This window comes from Bombus flavifrons, chromosome 8, assembly GCF_040668555.2.
Source record: "Bombus flavifrons isolate JBK064 chromosome 8, iyBomFlav1_principal, whole genome shotgun sequence".
Taxonomy (NCBI): Eukaryota; Metazoa; Arthropoda; class Insecta; order Hymenoptera; family Apidae; genus Bombus; species Bombus flavifrons.
In genome coordinates, this window is record NC_138449.1 from 14628014 (window position 1) to 14649388 (window position 21375).

The window sequence follows — 21375 nt, forward strand, 5'->3', positions numbered from 1 at the left end:
TATTCGTAAGGTAGTTCACCAAACAGGTAATACGATGTTGAATAATACACGAAGAATTGAAACGTTAATGTTCGAAACGATCTATAATAGCACGAGACAATGATGAATAATTTGAACGATAAATATTTCATTCCAATTATCAAAGATCGATTTACACAAACGCCCGTATCTTCGATCCAATACGAAAAACTCGGAATAATATATCGTCATGGACAAGTGCAGGAAGACGGAAAGGAAATGCACTGGAATCGAGGCGAGGAATTGGCTGGAAGGGACGGAGGAAACGCGCGAAATTACAGGAGGTGTAGGGACAAACGTGTTAAACGGAAACAGAAAGGCGATTGGAAGAAGCGTGGAGACGTTTCAAAGAAAATATCGAAACCGGTGTTCTCCCTTTGCCGGCCGATCGAAAAGGTTGTAAAGACTCGGAGGCAGCGAGACGAATAACGAATCTCTGGGCGCCATTAGTTTCGTATCGCAGACGATTGTCGATATCGAGCAGTCCGTTCGTTTTACAAGGAAGCACGAGGAAGGAAACGAGACTAGACGGCGAACAGGCTAAGAGAAAGGTCCGAGAAGACGAAAGTCTGCCGGCTCGGCCGAGGAAGAAGAACGAAAGGAGATAGGAAAGGCACGGAAATATAACTGGACAAGATACGGCTCAATGACGAACGCCTAGAAATGGCAGCTTTGATGTCGAAATAATTAAATTTATTGTTCCTGACCCGGGATGCATCCTATTAGTCTTTGTCTGAAGTTCGAGCAAGTTTTTAATGGACCTCGCTATAGACAAATTTACTCGCTGCAAATTTGAAATTGCACCTTGATAACTGTTCACGAATAGACTGGCACAAGGTGCAACAAGGTCGATTCTTCGGGTTGATTTTGAGCTTGTGCGAGAAATCTGGATATTCTATATATTGCCAGCTCTTGCAAGAACCCCTCAACGATATTACACAGTTACGTAGTTCTGCAACAATGCTGTACGTAGAAGATTGCAAAGATATCACGATGTATGCACGACATGCCGCGGGTGAAATATCCTTTCGACGATGTTGCAGTAAAGAGGGATATGTGTTTCGAGCCATTTATGACTAACGACGCAATGTTTCACGATCCTTGAAGGTACTCGCAGTTATTCTATGCAACTTGGAAAGTTTACATACAGTAGAATCTTACTCTCTGCTAGAATATACGTAGAATCGTTAAAGCGAATTCTATCAAATTGAAGGAATTCGTGTATTTCCTTCGTCCGTTTTTCCTATTAAATTCAATATAATCCTGTTACTTTCTAGAATGTAAAAAATATCATTTCATGCCAGAAAGGTGCGAGAGATAAATCGTCGACAACGTGCAAGGAAGCCCAACGTTGCAAGGATTTTGCAAAACGATACACGACGAAACGGATATTAAAAACACCGTCCGCAGCTGGTGGAACGCTCTGCATTTTCGTAGAACTCGAGGAATCCTTAAGACGCCGCAACAATGTCGTTGGCATGATGGATGGCGAAGATTCCAGAGTTCGACGCGCATAAAGAGAACGGAAATTGAAAAGCTCGTTCCAGCAGAGGCCACCGGCAACCAGTTCGAATCGAACCCTTTAAAACTAACGTCGAAACTTGATGGCAGTCATCGAGCCGCGTCGTATACGCCTCGAACGTGAGCTTGGCGACGAACCCCGTTGGAAACAGTACGACTAACTTTCGATTCCAACGATGTTTCGTTATACCGTAAGAATATCTCGGTCCTTCTCCAAAGTATCGACCCGGCGGAGGCAAATTGTATCATCTCGTGCACCGTTCTGCGTGACCAGGCGAAGTTTCCTTTCCGATGAAAAGTATTGATGCAGTGAGACGGACGGAAGTGCAAGGTAAACGAAGTATTCACGTGTAGTGCTGACTCAAAGCGAGGACTCTGAAAATCGTTATTTGTCGCGAAAACGCGTTTACCTCGATTCATTTATTTCCATTCGAAAGGTAATCTTAATATTGAAACTAAAAGTTCGAATCGCTGAAAAATTCCAAAGAAAATTACCAACACAGAATTATCAATTCTCCATTTCTACTTGTCAATCGACGAATACGTGTTATACCAGAATAGTAGAGAAAATCAATTCGTAACCTCGGAACATTTTCTTGTAACTCGTTTGTATTTACCAAAATTCCAAGATGAACCCCAATGCGTAATACACGTTTAATAGAATATAAAATTCACGAATAATCATTATCAATTATCAAGATAGGCGACCGGACGATAGACTAGTAATTATTCGCGACGAGGAAATAAAACGTTTGGTAGTATCGGAATCGCGAGCGGACGTGTTCGATACAATTTCTATAGGACAACGTCCTGATGTCTTGTTCCTCTGGTCTGGCAGAAAAACCGCCACCAGATGTAGCATACATTTTATCCGCGATAAAATGGAGCATCATTCGCTCTGTTGGTAAATGCGAATTTCTACTTGCATTACGGATCGATGCACTGGATTTCTCTCTTATGAATCCAGCGTCCTAAATACAAAGTGTAATTGATCTCGATGGAGAACGCACAATCGTACCTTCGTTCGCTCCGTGTTCCACTTAACTAATTGATCGATATGTGTCGCATAATTAAAAATCACGACGACCAGAATCGTGGAATATTAATAACTAAGATTAAGATAGAGTGACCAAACTGTTCGTCAAATTGCGTTTTTGGGAATGATTTGCGTTTTACGAATGATTTCTCGCAAAATATATAGTTTCCTCGAATTACGTGTGTTTTCACGTATCTTCCACTTTTGATTTCTTTTTAATTATCAGATAGATAAATATAGTTATTAGTAATCGCGCGTATAAACTAACTTTCAACTGAAATGCGAGGCGAAATATTTTCAGTTGAAGATTCACTTAAGATTAGAGTAATAATTTTGAAGTAATGGACTATATGGAACCTCGGTGACCAATAACATCGAGGTTAGAGTCACGAGATGCGACTTGGTCGGAGATGGAGGCATTCCAGTCAATGTTTACGATGCCAGAGTCCTACTAGGTTGTCGACTTGATAACATCGCATCTGCGGGCCACGGTGTCGCTACGAATCATATCCCAAGATCTCGATCTACGAGATATCAAGACACTCCACTCTGATTTCAACCGAATCTCGTCCTATCATCTTAATCCTGTTCAAAACCACGTCTAATTCTTGCTAAACGCAGTGCTCTGCGACACCGAAGCCTTCTCTAGATCGTATCCACGTGTCGTGCCGTTAAATTTACTACCTTACAACCACACAGCCCTCGACAAATTGTGTCTTTATTTTCAAATCTTATTTCCAGGCATCGTCGTGGCTTCTGATCCACAGCCCAGTGATCTTAAAAACAGCACGTTATAAGACCGTTCTCGTGGAAACCACTGCTCTGTAATTATACTATTTTTACCTGCAATAAAGCGAAAACCACGTAGAAATCACAAAACGCACGACTTCCTCCGGTTTCAGGCTGAAAAACTCGCTGTAAAAGCTGCACTAGAAAAAAATCGAGTTTCAAGGAACATTAAAAAAGGCCTTTCGCGATTCCAGTTTTACGACCTCCATTACGAGCGGTCGTAACGAAAGCGAAAGATCGAAGAGAAAGGAAAAATCACCCCTTTTCCCTTTTTCGCTGAAAATATCTTTGGAACGCGTGCTGTGATCAATGCATCGAAAACGACGGCGGTAACGTCTGGCCTGTGTAATTCAGATTCGCGTTTTCCGAGGGAAGAACCAAACGAAGGAACCGAATATGGTAATTCCTTTCAATCGTGACCTTTCCTTGCTTCGTTGTGTGAAAGAGGATTGTGTAGGAGCTGGCCAACGAGCGGGCGAAATTTTTTTCCACCACCGATAGCTTCCTCGTATACATTCTCTCGACTTCCTGCACCGCGGAACACTGCGGTGTGGAATTTAAATAAAGCGAACAGCTTCCGTCTAAACGCCCCGGGCAGACTGCTTCTTTCTCGCACGTTACAGGTAAGTTTGAGTAAATAGAACGGTCGCGTGTCCCGATGGCTACCTTCTTCTCTATCTTCTCGCGCGTTTCTTCGAAGCGTGTCTGGGTTATGGGCGTTGGGTAGAGATCGCAATGTAGAGAACCTTCTTTAGGGATGGTTCGTTTCTGGATGATTTGGAGCAATTAGTAAATACAATGGATCCTCGTGGAGTCGTAGAAAGGAATGGTTAGAGCGCGTGTTGGAAAAATAACGGATATACACGGATTCTTACAAGCATATCCAATTCCATCTTGAGATGTTCCATTTGTCGGAACACGGTAAACGCCTACGACCTACCAAATCAGAGATGTAATTCGAAGAAGAAGGATTAAGTAAAATATTAGCACGTCAGGTGGTGATAAGAGGTAAATATGATAAATAAACCAGAAGGCCATTCTAAGCCGAAAGACAAATAATTCTTTACTAGTTGAAAAAGCTAGTCGTCTCATTGACGACTCGATCTCAGTTTACTGGGAACTGCGCGAAACTATAGAAGGTAGAACAGAAAGCGGTTGCGACCAGCTCCGAATCAAATGCAAACTTAATAATTTCGAAGTAATAAAGTTAGCAGCGATTTAATGACGGACTGTAAGCAATAACACGTCGCCAGCTGGACGTCGTAAATGAACGGAGTTTCGAAAGTGCGTCACCAAGTTTCAGTCCGTTTTGCACGTAATTCCCAGTAGTCCAGTCACCGCTTTCGGACGCTAATATTTTCCGCCCTACAAACTCCTTCTCTCGGTTGCCCACTCTTCCAACTGTAATCCCATTTCCCGCGTTGAATAACAAACGAGGACAAAGAATAGAGGGAAAAGAGCCCGAGACAAAACGATATTTACGCGTCCATCGGAGGTTACATCGAACTCTTACGTCGTTGCAAACGTCGAATCTGTATTCAGTGTTTGGAAACGCGTAAAAAGAAGCGAAGAAGCGAGGTTGCTCGAGAAAGAAGTACAGCGGGATTATCCCTGGGGACGCGTCAACGTCCATATTCAGACGGGACCCGCGATTTTTCCGGAATTCCTTATCTTCTTGGGATGTCCTAGCCGCGAGAATCGCCGGGGGAATCGAAAATGTCGACGTTTCAAAAGAACGCGGCCGACCTGTTTCTCGCGCCAAAGGTTTCCCTCCCCTGTGATCACAATCGTGTTTCTTCCCTCGCACTTTCTCAACTTCTCCCGTTTTCTATTCCTCCACGCCGCCTCTTCTTCTCTACCTTCTTTCCTTTCCCTTCTTTCCTTTTTTCTTTCTTAATTTCATTCGACCGTTTCGCACCAACTGAACCGAAAACGACGAGAGACAGAAAAAACGCAAAAGGAGGGTAACGGGGTGGCAGAGGGAAAAAATTCTTTGCGCGGAATCCCTCGTTTCGACTCGCTATTACCTGGCCCGAGAGAACAACCAGACCACGCTGATGATGATGCTCTTACACCGTCGGGACTTTTGGAGAGAGACCAAAAATATCACCCTTATAACAGAGGGTCGAGCACCCGGCACTAATTATTTCTGGTCAAAAAAGCAAAGAAACTATCTTTGTGAGAGGAGAGAAATGAAAATGTCGAATTTCATGCGCGCGACGTTCGTACGCGAAGAGCGTGGGTGGTAATTCAGGTAGTGGTTCGTTTGAAAAAAATTTGTTCAAACGAACATTCGGGCCCTGTACAGCGGCTCTTTTATTCGTTGCGATAGCAGTTTGAATAAGAACGACGCGATAACCATTGTGCGTCGGATGATACGTTTCAATTAGTACAAAAGAAGGGATAGTTGGAAAATCGTAGAGGGCTTGCGCGCGCTTTGTACGTACTCCTTTTCTGGTAACTAAGTTTTTTTTTTTCTTTTTTTGCATGAGTTTGTGGAACTGTTATCCGACGGTTTAGCGAGGCTGCTTTGTTCCCGTTTTGGGACGGCTGTACAAAGAGCTGTTGCCGCGGACATACGGGCTGATATCGTCCGTACCATTGTCTCGCGTTGCACGAAAATGTACGAAATGAATCGATCGAAAGTACCAAAGTGTCGCTACGTGATATGTTTATCAGGTAGGACGAAATAAGAACGAAAGTAATATAGAGACAGCGTTGAAAACGTAAGCGATATACTAAAATGGCGAAATGGTGGAGCACAGAGAGTAATAACGTAAGTCAGTTCGCTGTTATCGTTCGGAACATACCGTTCTCAATTTATTGTTATAAACTATCCGACATAAAATATCCTGAAAACGTATCGTGGCAGGATATACAGTTATTAAATAATTAATTATGAAACTAAGAGACGATGTTTTCAAGGGTTAAAGTACGTGACGAAGATATGCGTCCCTTTAAATCTTGAATTATTCTGAAGAAAATAACAAACATGGGAATATTCTAAAAATTCATTGAAAATCTCTTTCGCTTTTAGAAGAAACGTAATTACAGGTAGGACGTAAAAAGTAAAAAATTCCAAAAAATAGGATAACTCTAATAGGTATAGGTGTATGGATTATATCGAGCAACGATTCCAAAACGATCAATGAAAGGAGGAAAAGGAGTATGACAATGGAAAATTCCAGGCATCGTCCGTTAATTAACCGTGCCGAAAAATGGAAAAGAACGATGCCGTGGTAAAAGGGGGTGAATGTCGCGAAACGCGGCCGAGTGCATTTCTTTTATTGCGTATTTTTAATTCAAACACGGCAATCGTGGTTTTAAAAAGCCGCGCTTCTCCTGAATGGCCATTACTGGAAAAATTGTGAAAATACAGACGCGGTTGTAATGGTTTTCCACGCTCGTTCCGAGCGACTCACCCCACGTGTAGCCGTGTACTCGTTGCGAGTACGGTACTGTAAAGTCTGCGAGCCTTTTGGGTGAATCGGCAGGCGGCGACATTTGCTCGCAACGTTATCTCAGATATTCTCGCTAGTTTGTCCGTCCGACCCAGATCCTTTGGTAACAGAACTACAAACTAGTACATCCGTCGAGTCACCGACAGATCCAAAAGAAAAGCAGACACTCGACGACAGTGTAAATTCTACTGTGTCAACGAACGATCGATCGGAACGTTGCGTTGTGCGAACTGCTCAAGAATCAAAATTATTAATACCATTTTTTACAAATTTCTCGATTACATCAGAGTTACGTGATTAACGTTTAAATCTCGAGGAACCAACGACTTACTTGCTTAAGTTCGCTTATCGCGACAATATGCCACAAATAATGGTAATCGTTGTTTTACGCTTTCCAATTTATATAGAATCGATCAGCGCGGCTTCCAAATGCAGGTCATACCATAGAGAATAACATAATTTGGTAGAAGATTAAATAATATCTTTTTTCAATTAAATGTTCGAACCAAACGATTTACAGGGCAGAAGCTCCACACGCGAAATCGAAAAAGGGAAAGCTGGATATTTGACGTTTTAATACGATCAAGGGTTTATAAAATACGAAAATTTCAATCCAAACTACGTTACATCGTCGTAATACACTTTTAGGATTACGTTAAAATTTTCAGTAGATTCAGATATAAAATTGTTGCTTCCGTAATCTGGGTTGTGCAAGTTACGCAACTATGTATATTGTTTTCGTGAAATTCGTAATATTACGAATAATTAACGTACATTGTTTCAATGACACTTGCGTCGTACAAAGGACGATCAAGGTTTCGTTTTTCTCTCCTTCTTTTTTATTTTTGTTTTTAACTAATAAAAAATAGATTTAGTGAAAAAAAAAGAAAGAAAATACATTTAGCGAACGAGCGATTTACGAATGACTGTCTAATTACCGATGTAATTTGCCGCGGTCGCGAAGTGTTCCGATTAAAAGCGCTTTCTCCACGACGTAATTACATAAGCAATTAGAGCAAATAAACGTTGCTTTTACAAGCCATGATTGCTAGCTTGCTAGATTCAACAAAACTAATTTTCCTGGGTATAAATTTAAACGGACGCTCGCAAGTTCCGAGATGTATTCATACGTGCACTGCTGACTTTGCGCCATGAATTATCTGCTTGCTATACCGCGACAAACTTTTAACTTCCATAAGCGCGATCTTTTTCCTTTTTATTTCTCGGTCGCTGAATTACTTTCTCTCTTTCTCGAGATCGTTTTAATATAAACATCAATTCATTTTTTCTTTTTAATTTCGTTAACTGATTTTCGTCGCTATCAACGTTCCCATTGATTAATTTTAATTAGTCTCCCATTAAGTTTTCAAAAACTTTGCAACCTTGTTGTCTCGACGATCCCTGCGACAGCGTGAACTCCATGTAAATTACAATTAGAAAAAAATCGTAGGAAAATGAAAATACAAAGGATGGCGAGAAATTCTGCTAACAAAAATGACAAATGCGTAATACGGATTTGCGCCCAAAGGATAAAACGTCGCACGCGTTGTGACAGCTGTGAAAACAAAACTGCGATATATTTTTGTTTATTACAAAGAAGAAAAGAAAGAAAAACAACGATAGTTTTTAGAGGGAACAAAAAAGATAAACATCTGAAATTTAAAACTGTGAAGCGAAAAAAGGTTTGATAAATTGGCAGGCATATCGCTCGCGCTCTAATGAGACCAGCCTCTTTTTGCTTAAACAGATGAAATTCAAGAATGAAATATTTGTCGTGATGGTATCTGTTTCAGGGAACGGAAAAGCGGTTCGTCCAATTGATGATTTATCGCCGATAACTGAAGTTATTGCCTGCCGCGAATTCCGGAATTATCGCGTGATTGGTTTTTTTTTCGAAACAATGAAGATGACACAGCGTCGCACAAAAGCGACAATATTGAGACTGTCAGTGAATCGATCCAATCTCGAGCAACCATAAATCGTCGCCTTTTTCCGTCCTTTATGGATTCTTGCTCGATACGGTCGATAGAAAAAACCGACGTTGTCAAAATCCAACATTTCCTTGAACTGACTTCCCTCTGACTTTTGAAAAAAGCTAACTCGAAATCCTTCTTTACGATTTGTTCGACCGAGGGACAAAAATTGAAACGGTAGCGCGAATGTTTCCAAAATTCATTGGAAATAATAATAGGAAAACGTAAAGCATTTAAAATTTAGAAAAAAGCGAACATCTTTCGTAACGACAAAGCTTAAATGTAAAAAGAATATTTCGATAATTCCAGTTTTGTAAAGTTTACAGTAGACGATACGAATCGATGATCTTGGATAGATAACGAGACTTTTTAGTATATTAACGTAGGGTAAGTAAAAGATAACAAAACGCAACAGAAACCTGCAAAATATTTCCAGTCGCTTTCGGTATCGACTGGTGGTTAAGATCTTAGACAGAAACGCTAGAAAATCGAACGTATTTTGCTACGGAACAGCAATTCTCCATGGAAGAGCCGGCTGATAACATCGGCACCCAAAGTCGGTAACCGGAATTCGAGAAAACTACCCTTTCGGGAGGAAAACCATCCCTCCTGCGTTACCGACCTTGTAATTCTACGAACATTGTCGGCTACCGCCCTCTGAAGAAGCCGAGAGCGCATGCGCGTACCGTTTCGATCGCGAACAACCCCTTTCTCATTAAATCGCACGTATCATCTAAGTTGTAGGAGGATGGAGAAACGATACGAAGACAGACAGGGACAGATAACAACGAGAATACGAAGCATGATTAAAAATGTGATTCGTGAAAAGCTCCGTTTCCCGAAAATGTACAAAGATGTATATTTTTTTCAACAGAACAATATATGAAACACAACGTAAAAAAAAAAACACGTGGAAGAAAATGCTGAAAAATTTGATGGAATTTTAACCATGAAATATTCAGGTGGAATTTTACCAATTGAACTATAAAACATGGAGGGGGGGGGGGGAGATTCCAACAAAATTTTCCAGTTGGAAGTACGCTCGATGCTAAAGCAATTAAAACACGGAAAAAGGAATTCTCGTAGCGATGCGTTTAACGCCTCGACTTCACGGCGTTCCATTTATCATGGTCGCTCGAGGGGGTGGTGTAAGGGTGAAGATGTGACCGTTGTCGAACGAGAAACACCCGCCTCTCGAATTTTACCCCTTAATGGAGAAACTTGCTAGGAGCCTGCCTGCCCGTACCCGTTGCTTTTATATCCGTATTTTACGAGATTCTTTCCCGACCTCTTTCGTCACCCACCCTCTCCGTGCCCTTTACGACTTCCGCGTTTCATTTTCGCCATGGCGCTTTTCAGTTTCACCCACCCGCTGCTTTCTTCAGCGACGAAAACTCGTCGAACGAGATCGACTTTGATAAAGCTCATAGAAAATCAACGAAGATAAGCGAAGTTGTTAACAGCAATGTATCGCGAGAAATCAACAGACACACGGCGAAGCTGTATAACTCGCAGGTCCGTGAAGGGAAGAAAAAACGACCGGGCCAGTGAACAGTCACCCTAAGCGGTCGTTATTCGCTGAGCGATTACACGGTGAACATGCAACGATCAAACGGTAAATTCGAAACATTAATTCACCGCTGCGACCCACGAACGCGAGACTGTCGCCTGATAAACTCGTTGAAAACGTTTCCTTTCTGCTCGGACGGCAGCCACGAGGGTGGAGTTCGTTAAATGCACTTTGCCGTGCTGCAGCGATTTTAAAAATTACCAGCCAAGAGAAGCAAAGAGAGAGAGAAAGAGAGAGATTCTTAATGCGCCTTCGTTGAAAGGCTAACGAAGTTTACCGAACGGACGGTTGTTGAAGCGGAGAGAAAAATATAAAAGAGGTACCGCGACCAAGAAGCGCATACGAGTTTCGCGATTATGCAAAACAAGGAACTGGGAAGAGCCCGGCATTTTTCCCCGCGATAGACCGAGCGTAGCCTTCCCTTTTAGATATAATTTCTGTTGCCAGAGAAGAAAAAACTTGGCGTCGTGATTTAGTAGCGCGATTCGTGGCCGTGTGTGCGCCAGCGCTCGCTTCCACTTATAAATTTCCGTTATACGGTGTCCTTTTGGTCGCGAGACGCAGAAACTCGCCGGATGCGCCACGCATAAAAAGCACCAACCTCTTTTCCACTTCTCTGGCCGGTGAGTCGCGAAAAGTATTCGGCGTTATAATGGAACAACGACTATTAGGAGCGAAGAATATCATCGTCGGCGCGGTCGTTCACGCCGCGAAGGCGTTCCTCTATCGATCCTTCGGCTGCGTTTCGCCTGTGGGAGAGAAAGGGAAAGTAGCCAACCGATTCTTTCGCTTTATCATGACCTTCGCACCCCCGAGAAAAAGTCCGCAACTTTTCCCATTCTCCTGTCGCTGTGTGCGTCTGCTTTATACACGGAATCCCGTCGTACAAAATTCTATTTTCAAAAACGTGTTTGCACAAAAACGTAAGACTACTGGTTCTTTCAACATACAGAATTTAACGACGTTAGATTTTCTCGCTTATACCGATAAAACAGAGTTACGAATATTTACGCTCAACGATGACTGCAATAACGTTTGTCGAAAACGCGAATACCTCCAACAGCAATGAATTCAACGCTGCGAAATAACACTGGGAGATCGCCCACACTTTCGTCGTGGCTAGAGGTTCTAGACAGAAGACGTAATGCAGGAAGGCCTTACATCACCGGAACACATACTAAATGCTCGGCATTAAAAGCGCGTTCCGGGTTTCGCTGGACCGCTACGAACCTGTGGTATTTACTAAGAGCAAGCTTTTTTCCGCGAGAATGCTCCCATTGTTATATTAATATTAACCCTGCAGTCGCAAGGTCGAGGTATACGCACAATGCGCTTTCAACGTGTCATTCTATGACATTCTCCCTTTATCGATGTCAATTCTAGCAGAACCCAATCCCCATCCCATTTTCAGTAGCGATTCGGCATTGAACGCTTTAACACGCAACGAAAGGGGCAAATTGACCGAATAGAAAGTCCGGTTACGTTGTCACAACCCCGTGGACGGACACGAGTGAAATTCGTTGCCTCTAGTCGACTGCAATTTTGTACATCCCATTTGTGCAGGCAAGGGTGTCGCCGTATGAAGAAGCAAGCGCATCCCTGAATAGGCTAGGGGTTGGTCGCGTGGCACGTTGAAAAAATAAAACCAGGTGAAATTGCGTTAAAGCGAATTAGCCACGCTAGGCTTGATTTAACGAACCAGCCTGTACGGTATGTTTACCATGAATATGAGAAAAGGGACAGGCCTCTTTGTCCGACACAGGGGGGCGAAACGAAAGTTCAGGTCACGTAAGCGACTCCCGTGGCGTTTCTCCTCGATCGATGAACCCTACTTTCCGTGTAAACGGTTCGTAAAGCCATCGAACTCCGGCCACGGCGCAAAATGACAAGAAGCCTAAAAGCAACCTTGGGCGACGCGCCACCGCGTTACGAAGCTTCATTGGAAATTCGTGACCTACTTGCCTCTCGTGGTTTTCGAATCCAACGGAAACGTAGGCGAGCCTTGGAGAATTTTAAAGACGCGAGAAGCTCTCCGTGCTATCGTTGAAAATACTTGCAGATGTGATTTTTCATAGGAGAAGATTTTAAACTGCGAATGCGAAACAGATGGAACTTCCATGGAACGGGATTTCGTGCTCGATTCTCTGGTGCTATAAGTAGAATAATTTTACATTCTAATAGACTTCCCAGAATCGAGGTGTTTTAGTATTTTTTAAATTCTTTTTTAACACGTCGCCTTTAGAAAATCCTTTGACGAGAAGATAAGTCCTTGTTGAGCCTTCATGTTTTACCATGATTGAAGTATAATCTTTCTGGATGATCTTTCTTTCGCTCTGTCGTTATCCAGACTAACACTGGCTACAGAAAACATTTATACGCCATAGTATTTATTATTCCATTTGCAAATTAATTCATTAGATCCAAGTATATTATACGACATATCGCTCAGTAGCTTCTTTATGAAATGTAGAAACTGACGAAAAGAAGAAATGTTTGCTTGCAAAGCAAGATTATGTGCAAATACTTCTTGTAGACGCTGTATATATCAAACGTTATCCTATCTTCGAGAAAGTAGAAAAACAAATGGAACCGATACGTTCCCCGGTAAAAAGGAAAAAGTCACCATCGAACATCAATCGAGTTTTTCCCCGGATCCCCGAGGTTCCAGCTTTTCCAAGCGTAAATATTAATATCGTAAAAGAATCTCGATCTTCTTGAACGTATTTATTTGCCAGTCCCATGGGCTACCCATGAAACGTCCCGTTTCGATTCCAAGTAATTCTAGCCGCGATCCAATATCGGACGGCCATAACTCGTGCCCGACAAATCGCAATTCATGCACACGGGAGCGTGGTGCAGCATGGACGAAGGTATTAGGAATTCCTCCGGATGTGCTCTCGAAAGACGGAGACGCTATGCATGCATGAGTTACGTTCCGGTCGAACCGGGTCGGTGAGTCATTAGTAGCATCGCAACGACAACCGTGAACTTCGCCTGCGGAATTACATTGTTTCTTGGCGTTGCCAACTGTACGATAGTATAGTCTGCGTTGTCTACGATACATCGATAATATCGCGATCCCGTTGCAGGTGTACGTTAGTTGGAACGTACGCGCGTTTCCAGTAAATCGAAACCTTTTCGACCTTCTGTTCCTACGAAATTCGAGAATTCGGAACTTTAAGAATCGACTGCCGTTGGATCGATGGAAATTGTAGAGTAACTTTTCGAAGGTAAGAAACGTGTGGTTGAAGAGGTGAAAGTAAAACCAAGATGGATAATAAGGCAAAGGGTGGATTTAACGCGACGTACGGAGCCAAGTTTCGTTGCCACGTTTTTATTACGAATGCCAATCGATAACGCGGCTCCTACCTACCTCGAGGTTTAACGAGTGGAAGCAGCTGTCCAGGCGGCATTAGTCACCGGGATGTAATTTCTGGCCCACGCCCTGTTCCGCGTGCATTTGTGAAAACCGGAGAATTCGGCCGATTGCTCGCGTGCACTAAATAGCATTAACGTTCGACAATTATTCTTTCGATATTTCTACGGTGCAGGATGAATGAAACTAATTGCAGGCAACTCGAACCCATCTCTGCGAGTCTGTAGCAACTAAGGATAATTGATCGAGAGAGCGCGATCGACGACGAGCATGGATGCATCCGTCGATTAGAATCCGTGGCGGCGTAACACCGCATCTGGGTGTACATCTCGAGAAGCTCACCGAGCGGCGTTCGAAATTAATTCCTATTTGCAATCGGCGTAGCAGCGCCGTGGAACGGGATACGTTTGCACGACCGCAACATTTTACGCTGCATCGATGAAATTAACAAACCCGGCGTGCTGCGATGATTCGAGCATGGCTCGTTCGACACACAGTTCCACGTTAAATTGATCGAAAGATGTATAAATCCCACGTGAACCGAGACGATTGGCGATAAAGGGACAACACGCAGTTTTGGAGCTTTCAGCGAGCACCAATTGCAACACTTAATTACGAACGGTGCGCGCATAGGCATACTATTTTCCGGTTCGACTGAGCCGACCAGCATTACGCTTTTCAAGAACATTAAACACGGCCAAACGAGTTCGATAAATTGTCAGGCGAGAGATACGAATGGAAAGAGATAAAGTGAAACGCGAACACTGGACATTGGTAAATAGGAATTACGCGCGGTGTTTGCTTTTAAAATTCGAGCCCAATGAAAAATCGCAGACGCCAAAACAAAAATAGCCGCGAAACGAAAGCGGAACGAAATCGAAACGGAATCTGAGCGAAATCGAAATCGAAACGAAATCGTTGAAGCAGCGTGCGGCAAAAGAGAGAAATTGTAATTGAAATAGATCCGGCTAATTGTTATTGCGCATTGCGGCGCGTAGATATAATCAGGTTGCACGGCAAATAACATTGATTTTCAATGATCGCTATTATTGGACAAGCGGTCGGACAGCGTGGAAGCCGCAGAGGCGATTTTCCTTTCGTCCCCGATACTCGGGATTTATCGAGTGATTGATTCCAATCAGTTATCCAACTGTTTATCGAATAATCAATGCCGTCGTCTGTTCGCCGATGAGGTGCATGGAAATTACATTTCGCGGACACGCGGTCGCGCAACCGTGCGACTGGACTTTCGTCATCGAAAATTTATACCGTCCCTGTTCATTTGGCATCGATAATTTTAAACACAACCACAGCCTGAATGTAGTGAAAATTATTGAGAGACATTGATAAATGCCACGAATATTTTAGAACAATAACTTCATTCGTGTTCAAAGATAAAATGGAATTAATACATTTCGACCTATTTGAAACTCTCCGACACAGAGAAGCGAAAGATTAAAACTATATACATAATAATAATAAACCAAGAGTACATGATTTTACGAATAACGTAAAAAGTCGATCAAACTAAACATTATGCTAAGAAAAATGCATAAAATGGAAATGGATAAACCTTTCATAACGTAATTACAAACTGAACGCGACACTGTCATATAAAATGTACGAGTTTGCCTATGAAATGCAATGCGATCGATCCTCAAATGCCCAAAATTGGACCCTTTTCGATAAAACAAACCAACAGTCGACGAGATGGGAGAAAAGCATGGAACAAAGCAGACAGAGGAAAGAATGTCCCGATGTTAATGCGTAGGCAGTCAAACAATATTATAAGCTAATTTCCCGGAATCGCGTGCCGTTTGTTCGTTACGCGAGGACGATTATAGATTAATTTGATCGAAATGGAGCAATAGGCCGTACCGCGTACGCTACAATATCAATTTGATTCTGCGAATGGTCCATCGGTTCCACGGAATTGTAAACAGACGTATTCGACGGGGGAGGATTCTCATTGCGATTATCGTCGCGATTCGTATAGGAAGCAAGTTACGACGAATGGACTTTCTCGTCGTAACCTGCTTCCTATAGATTTCCTTAATGACGCACATTTTTACCCCGACATTTGCGTCTTACATTTCGACCTCGTTCTATCTCCATCCGCGATCAAATAGTTTAAGTGGGAAACGATGTAATATTCCAGAAATAAAAATTTCTAACATAGATTAAAGCTATTCGCGTAGAATTTCACTCTACGTTCCAAGTATCTTAGAATCTAAGATAAAATATTTCAGGATTTACAGTATTTATTTCGTGCTTGTACACAATGCGATTCTAATCTGGAAAATAATTTAAATTTCTTCATTTCGGCGCTTACATCGTTTGTCGTTTAGATTTCTCGGTTATCGATAACCTGTAAGCTCGAACAAAAGAGACAGTGTAACTCGTTTGAATGCATATCGTCGGAAGGCGGGGAATCTTTTTCCGGGCTGTAGGGATTCGAATCTGCGATTTCTTAAATTCATAACACTATGACTAACTTTGATCATCCTAACCAATGTCACTCTCTATGACTTTTTCTCTTTTTCATTCGCATATTCTTTTCTATACTTGTACTAACTTTAAGCGCTGATCTTAATCGCTTTCGAGTAAGATTAGACTGTGTGACTACTGTTTTTGAGGTCGGGGAATATACGCGAGTAGAGTTCGTTACAATTTCATGCTACTGCAAACTACGTTGTTGTATGTAGAGAGGCAAAGTTTTCTCGTCTGCGCATTACTGAGAAGTTCGGTTAGCACAGGGAATGCTAATTGTTTAGAGAAGTAGTTCGTAGTAGAATATGAAAAACGGACTTTCTGAAACGCAATGTGCCTAGGTACGTCGCGTATTTACTTTAAAATATCGGTAATCGTTCGATAAAGTAATAACTCTTGAAAGAAAATTCCTGCGATTTTTGCTTTTTCTTCTGAAATATCAGCGTCCGAGGAGAACAGAACGCAAAACCAGAAGAAGCTTTCGCATAGAAGCTGATGGGCCGCTACCGCGTTACACCGATATCCGATATCGAGCATCTTCCTTTTAATGGGTATACCGATACACGGCCTGCTACGTCCGACACACTTTTATGGCAATCAATCGAAGCCGTAAAACCTTCTCGAGTCAATACGTGACCTATACAGATCTGGTTTCCCGTCTTGACCACCACCGTTATAACGTCTCGAGAAATGTTACGACCTAACCAGACTTGAATTACGTCGATCCCGTTTACGTTCGAAACGCGTTGATTTGTGCGAAATCACCTGCCCCAGCTATTCGTAAATCGCGTGGAATATTTCTACGTGCAAGGGATAGCCAGTTTTCTCAACTTCGCCATTGTCGCGATTTATTTGTCGAAAATATGATTATCGAGTTTAGTACGTATTATGCCTTTTCAATTACGAACAAATTTTAAACTTTCTAGACTATATGATATTTATATCCTATATTTTGTATTTGTTACAGTATTAAACTCGCGACTAATTATTTTACCCAAATAAAAATATGGATTGGAAAAATTGAAATCTTTACGTGATTTTTCGTTGGAAACATCAACAGTAGAAAAGATTTCTTCTTAAAGTACGAGATTGCTGTGTTCCGGCTATCAAGAACAATCGCGATACGTAACAAAAGCCTAGCCGATAAGAACTCGCGATTGGCGAGTTCGTACAAGCAAAAATAGGACTTACCTTAAGCTGATGTTGCGGTCGTCTGAGCGCACCCTGGTCTCGTCGTCCGCCAAGTCGATCGGCCTCCGCTTCCAATCCCTCCATCGAGGACTCAGCTTCGCTCAACCAAGCCAAGAACTTGTCCAGGGACCGGTCGAAGTTGTGGAGGGAGTTCATCGCGGAATGAAGCAGTTTTCCTCGATTGATGATACTAGGAAAGATTTAATAGATATAGTCTTTCGTCACGATTCAGACACGGTCTGTTCGAAACGACCGAATTCGCTTCAATGGCAAACGCAAGAACGAAATCGCGAAAGAATAACTTCTACTATAAAAATTCTATCAATTGCGTTCAAAACGTTTAAATAAATCGAGTCGAATCAAGCATTTTCAAATCGTACACTGACGACTTTAAAATTAGAAATTTCTATTTGACAATTTTCCACGATACTAAGATAACGCGAATAAAACTATAATCGAGACATACCTGGTGTTGAGGTTGTTGTATCTCTGATTGATAGTCTCCGTCATCTTTTTCACGCGAGTCGTGTCGTCCTCCTGATAAACGGCTATCAGCTTCTGCGTCAGCTGATTGAACTGTTCGATCTGATGCTTGTACTGGTGGAGCTCCGCGTGGAACGACTGCAAGCACGAACAGCGTCGAAATAAAATGAGGCGGACAGGTCACCGTGGAGGCGGTAAACTTATATCGCGAGCGGCTCCGCTTCAGACTCGAAAGTCGCGTCCCTCGATAACTCGCGAAAGTTAAATCTTCCTAGAGAGGGAGGCCTGGCTTTCATCTTTCATGGTGGCATCCCGTGCCGTGGAAACTTTTATTTGGTCGGCCGGCGACCGATTCGCGTCGAGAAAACTTACGACAATCCAGATTAAACCGACGAACCAAAAAAAAAACGCGTTCTTATTCATCGCGTTCGCCCGACAAATTTTCTTGCATTTTAATTTCAAAGGAAACGTTTCCATCGAAAGTACTTTGCCATTAGAGGAAAATTGAAACTATTTTGGAACAAAATGAACCGACACACGAGACGTGAAAATGTAATCGAACGACAAACGGATCAATTAATCAATTACGATTGCAAGTATCAAGAGGGAGGAAGAATCTGGCCCCTGGTAGACCTTTGTAAACGAAACATACACCGGAATCAAGTTCTATTAAACAAGGCTGAAGTGTTAGCTTAGGACTTCGTAAAACCGTGAAAACTCTCGCGACGAATCGTTACAGCAATCGAATAAACGATCTCGATGTTTCTCAAGTATCGTCTTGTTAAACACTCACCATATTAGGACATCGGAAGGAGTAGTTTTTGAAATACGAAATTAGAAGAAGGAATAATTAATTAATAGGAAGAAGGAACTTTCTCAACGATACGACGTAGTACGTCCTTTGTGATTCGCGCGTCGTAACCGAATGAACGCAGAATGCTTACGTTCGATGATACCGCCGGTCGTTAAGGACGCGTAGAAAAGGACAACGATCGAGAGTGACAACAAACGAGGCGGGGCTATTGGCGTTAGAATCAAGGTGATCCCTAAATTCCAAATATATCGGCGTTGCTCGACGAAATAAATTATTCCATGAATAGCCCATTCGGCTCGTTTGAATGTAAACAGAGTTCTGGCCGCGTGACGTACTACGCCGTGGCACGATCTCGCGTTGATTGGGAGTTTGACCGTTCTTTCGCCTATCTCTCGTGCGCACTACTCGGCCATTTTTTCCTCCACGAGTCGCGTTATTCTGATACACAAAGCGGATCGTTTCTAAAAAGAGGTTAGTAGCTGCTGGGATGAATACCGATCCGTTCGCTCTCTTTAATCGCGGTCGCGGCCTGTAACGAAGCTTCTAGCCAGCCATTATACTCGCGACCGTTTCTTTTTATATCCACTTCTTTTTTCTCCCTTTTTCCTCTCCTCTTCTCCCCCCCCCCTCTCTCTCTCTCTCTCTTTATTGGAGCAATCGCAGAAAATGCAAGCCGGTTAGATTATACGGGTAACTTTATTCGATCATTTGCGTAGTTTTCTGATGGTACATAATTAGATTATGGGATTAGTACAAACTGTCTTGATGGCGGATGAAATTTAATATCTGAGAAGAAGCTTTTTCCGTTTTTATTGTTTTTTAAGCGACAGGTAAGAGCGGTCGGTGTACGGAATGTTAAAACTCGAGGAAGTAGCCGCGTATAGTAGCAGAGTAGCCTCGTATCACCGGTCTATCCGGAAGCTGGTGAGCGTTCTTACGGTTGGATAGGTGCATGCTGAGAATGGCAGGCTCGGGGGCAGAGATCTGGTAAAATGGAATAAACTGGTAGAGTACGAGGAACATTTTGCGCTAACGTCATGCGTATTGTTTTAAGGAACGCTCGTTCTCCGTGACTTCTTGTTTCCTTTCTCTTCTTACAACTTCAAATGCACTGCTGCTCTCGAGATTGCTACGTCGCTCCCTTATTTGTGCGAGCGTTTCAATGAAAATCGAGTTCAAGTTCAAACACTTGTCGAGTCTGAAACGCTTGCCACTCGACCCTAATGTATCAACGATTCTTTCAACCTCTACAGCGTAACGCGTTACAATCCATGAAATTATCGTTACAGGAATAGTTACAGTAGCGTCACGTTCTAACTATCTGCGACTTTCCTTCCTCCATACCTACGGTTTAATCTTTTTTTAACTGACTTCGTGACACGAGCCACTGTCGTTAACAAACGCGTGACATCGCGTATAATATGTACTTCGCTTGTATTTAATTTAAACGAAAGATACGTAGTTACGTAATGAAACAATTACAACTACACCTTCCTTGATAACTGGTGAGATAAAATATCGACCCGTGGACACTTAACGCGATTGGGTGCTGCACCCGAGAGATGTCTTTTACCAATACAAACTATAATACACCTAATATACACTACGGAGGAGCGATTCTCACAGTGGGAGGAATTATCTTTGAATTCTACGTTATTCGATATAATTATGCAAAATTAGAACGCGGCCAAAATCGATCGTCATAATTATCAATCAACACTCCGCGATTTAAACCACGCACCGAGCCCATTTACCGCTGCCAATAACACGGAATTCCCAGATGATCGTTCGTTCAGTCTCCTAATCGCAATCAACGCAAATTGCTGCGATCAAACGGGAGAACCGGTTGCCTTCTGTCTGTTGCACAGCCATTGACACGAGAGAGATAAAGAGGAGATAAAGAGGACGACCCCGAGAGGTCGGTTGTCCGCGCACGGGTTAATGCAGCTCGGTTAAGAAAGGGAGAAAAATGCCAGCGTACCTTTTGTTCCCGGAGCTGTGCCTCGAGAACATCGGCAGTGTGCCCGACGGCCCGCATTTTCTCCAGCCGAGTTTCCATTCGCGCCAACCAGACCTCCACCTCGTTCCTTTTGGCCTCGTATCGCTGACTGTCCCCGAGCATCGCGTCCAACTCCGACTTCCTCTGCATCATTTTCGAGTTCATTTCGTCCCAGTGCTCCCTCAGCTTCGTAACTGCAACAATAATCGGACGGACGTGCCGTTTTCATACGATCTGTGTGCCACTATCTTCGCGTCTGTTCCTGTTTCTTCGACAATTTGTATCCACCTTCTCGTGTGTCGCTGTATCAAAACGGTCAAGCGTGATACACACAATGTCGTTGAAAAGCTCGAGATTGCCGCGTGTTTCGTAAAAGGCAAGAATTTTAAGGAAAGCAACTCAAAATTTCGTTACCTTAAGAAACTCTTTTATCGCAAGTTTATACTCTATCGATGTCTATAAAGTTAATCTTAAGATAAAAACAAAATTAGTAGAACGTTGGATATACGTAGAAAAATTGGTTTCGTTATATAGCAGTGACCTAATGGAAAGTTACAGCGAAATAGAGGAGAGAATAATTGTGGAGGAACGGGGATCGTCGGAGATTGAGCTGAAACGCGGGGCTGTCTTTGATGTAGATGGCTGACACAGATA

The 21375-nt window shown here is 42.7% G+C and overlaps 1 protein-coding gene across 8 annotated transcripts in view; it reads right to left on the bottom strand.

Moving 5' to 3' along the window:
- LOC138182547 (dystrophin, isoforms A/C/F/G/H) overlaps nucleotides 1-21375 on the bottom strand; it is a 439773-nt gene that overhangs the window by 281701 nt on the left and 136697 nt on the right. For all 8 annotated transcript variants that reach the window (XM_069118516.1, XM_069118515.1, XM_069118511.1 and 5 more), the window contains 3 exons: nucleotides 20704-20915; nucleotides 17892-18046; nucleotides 17426-17615 (listed from right to left, as the gene is read on the bottom strand). In XM_069118516.1, coding sequence (XP_068974617.1) covers nucleotides 17426-17615; nucleotides 17892-18046; nucleotides 20704-20915 — 557 coding nt within the window. The remainder of the gene's footprint in view (nucleotides 1-17425; nucleotides 17616-17891; nucleotides 18047-20703; nucleotides 20916-21375) is intronic.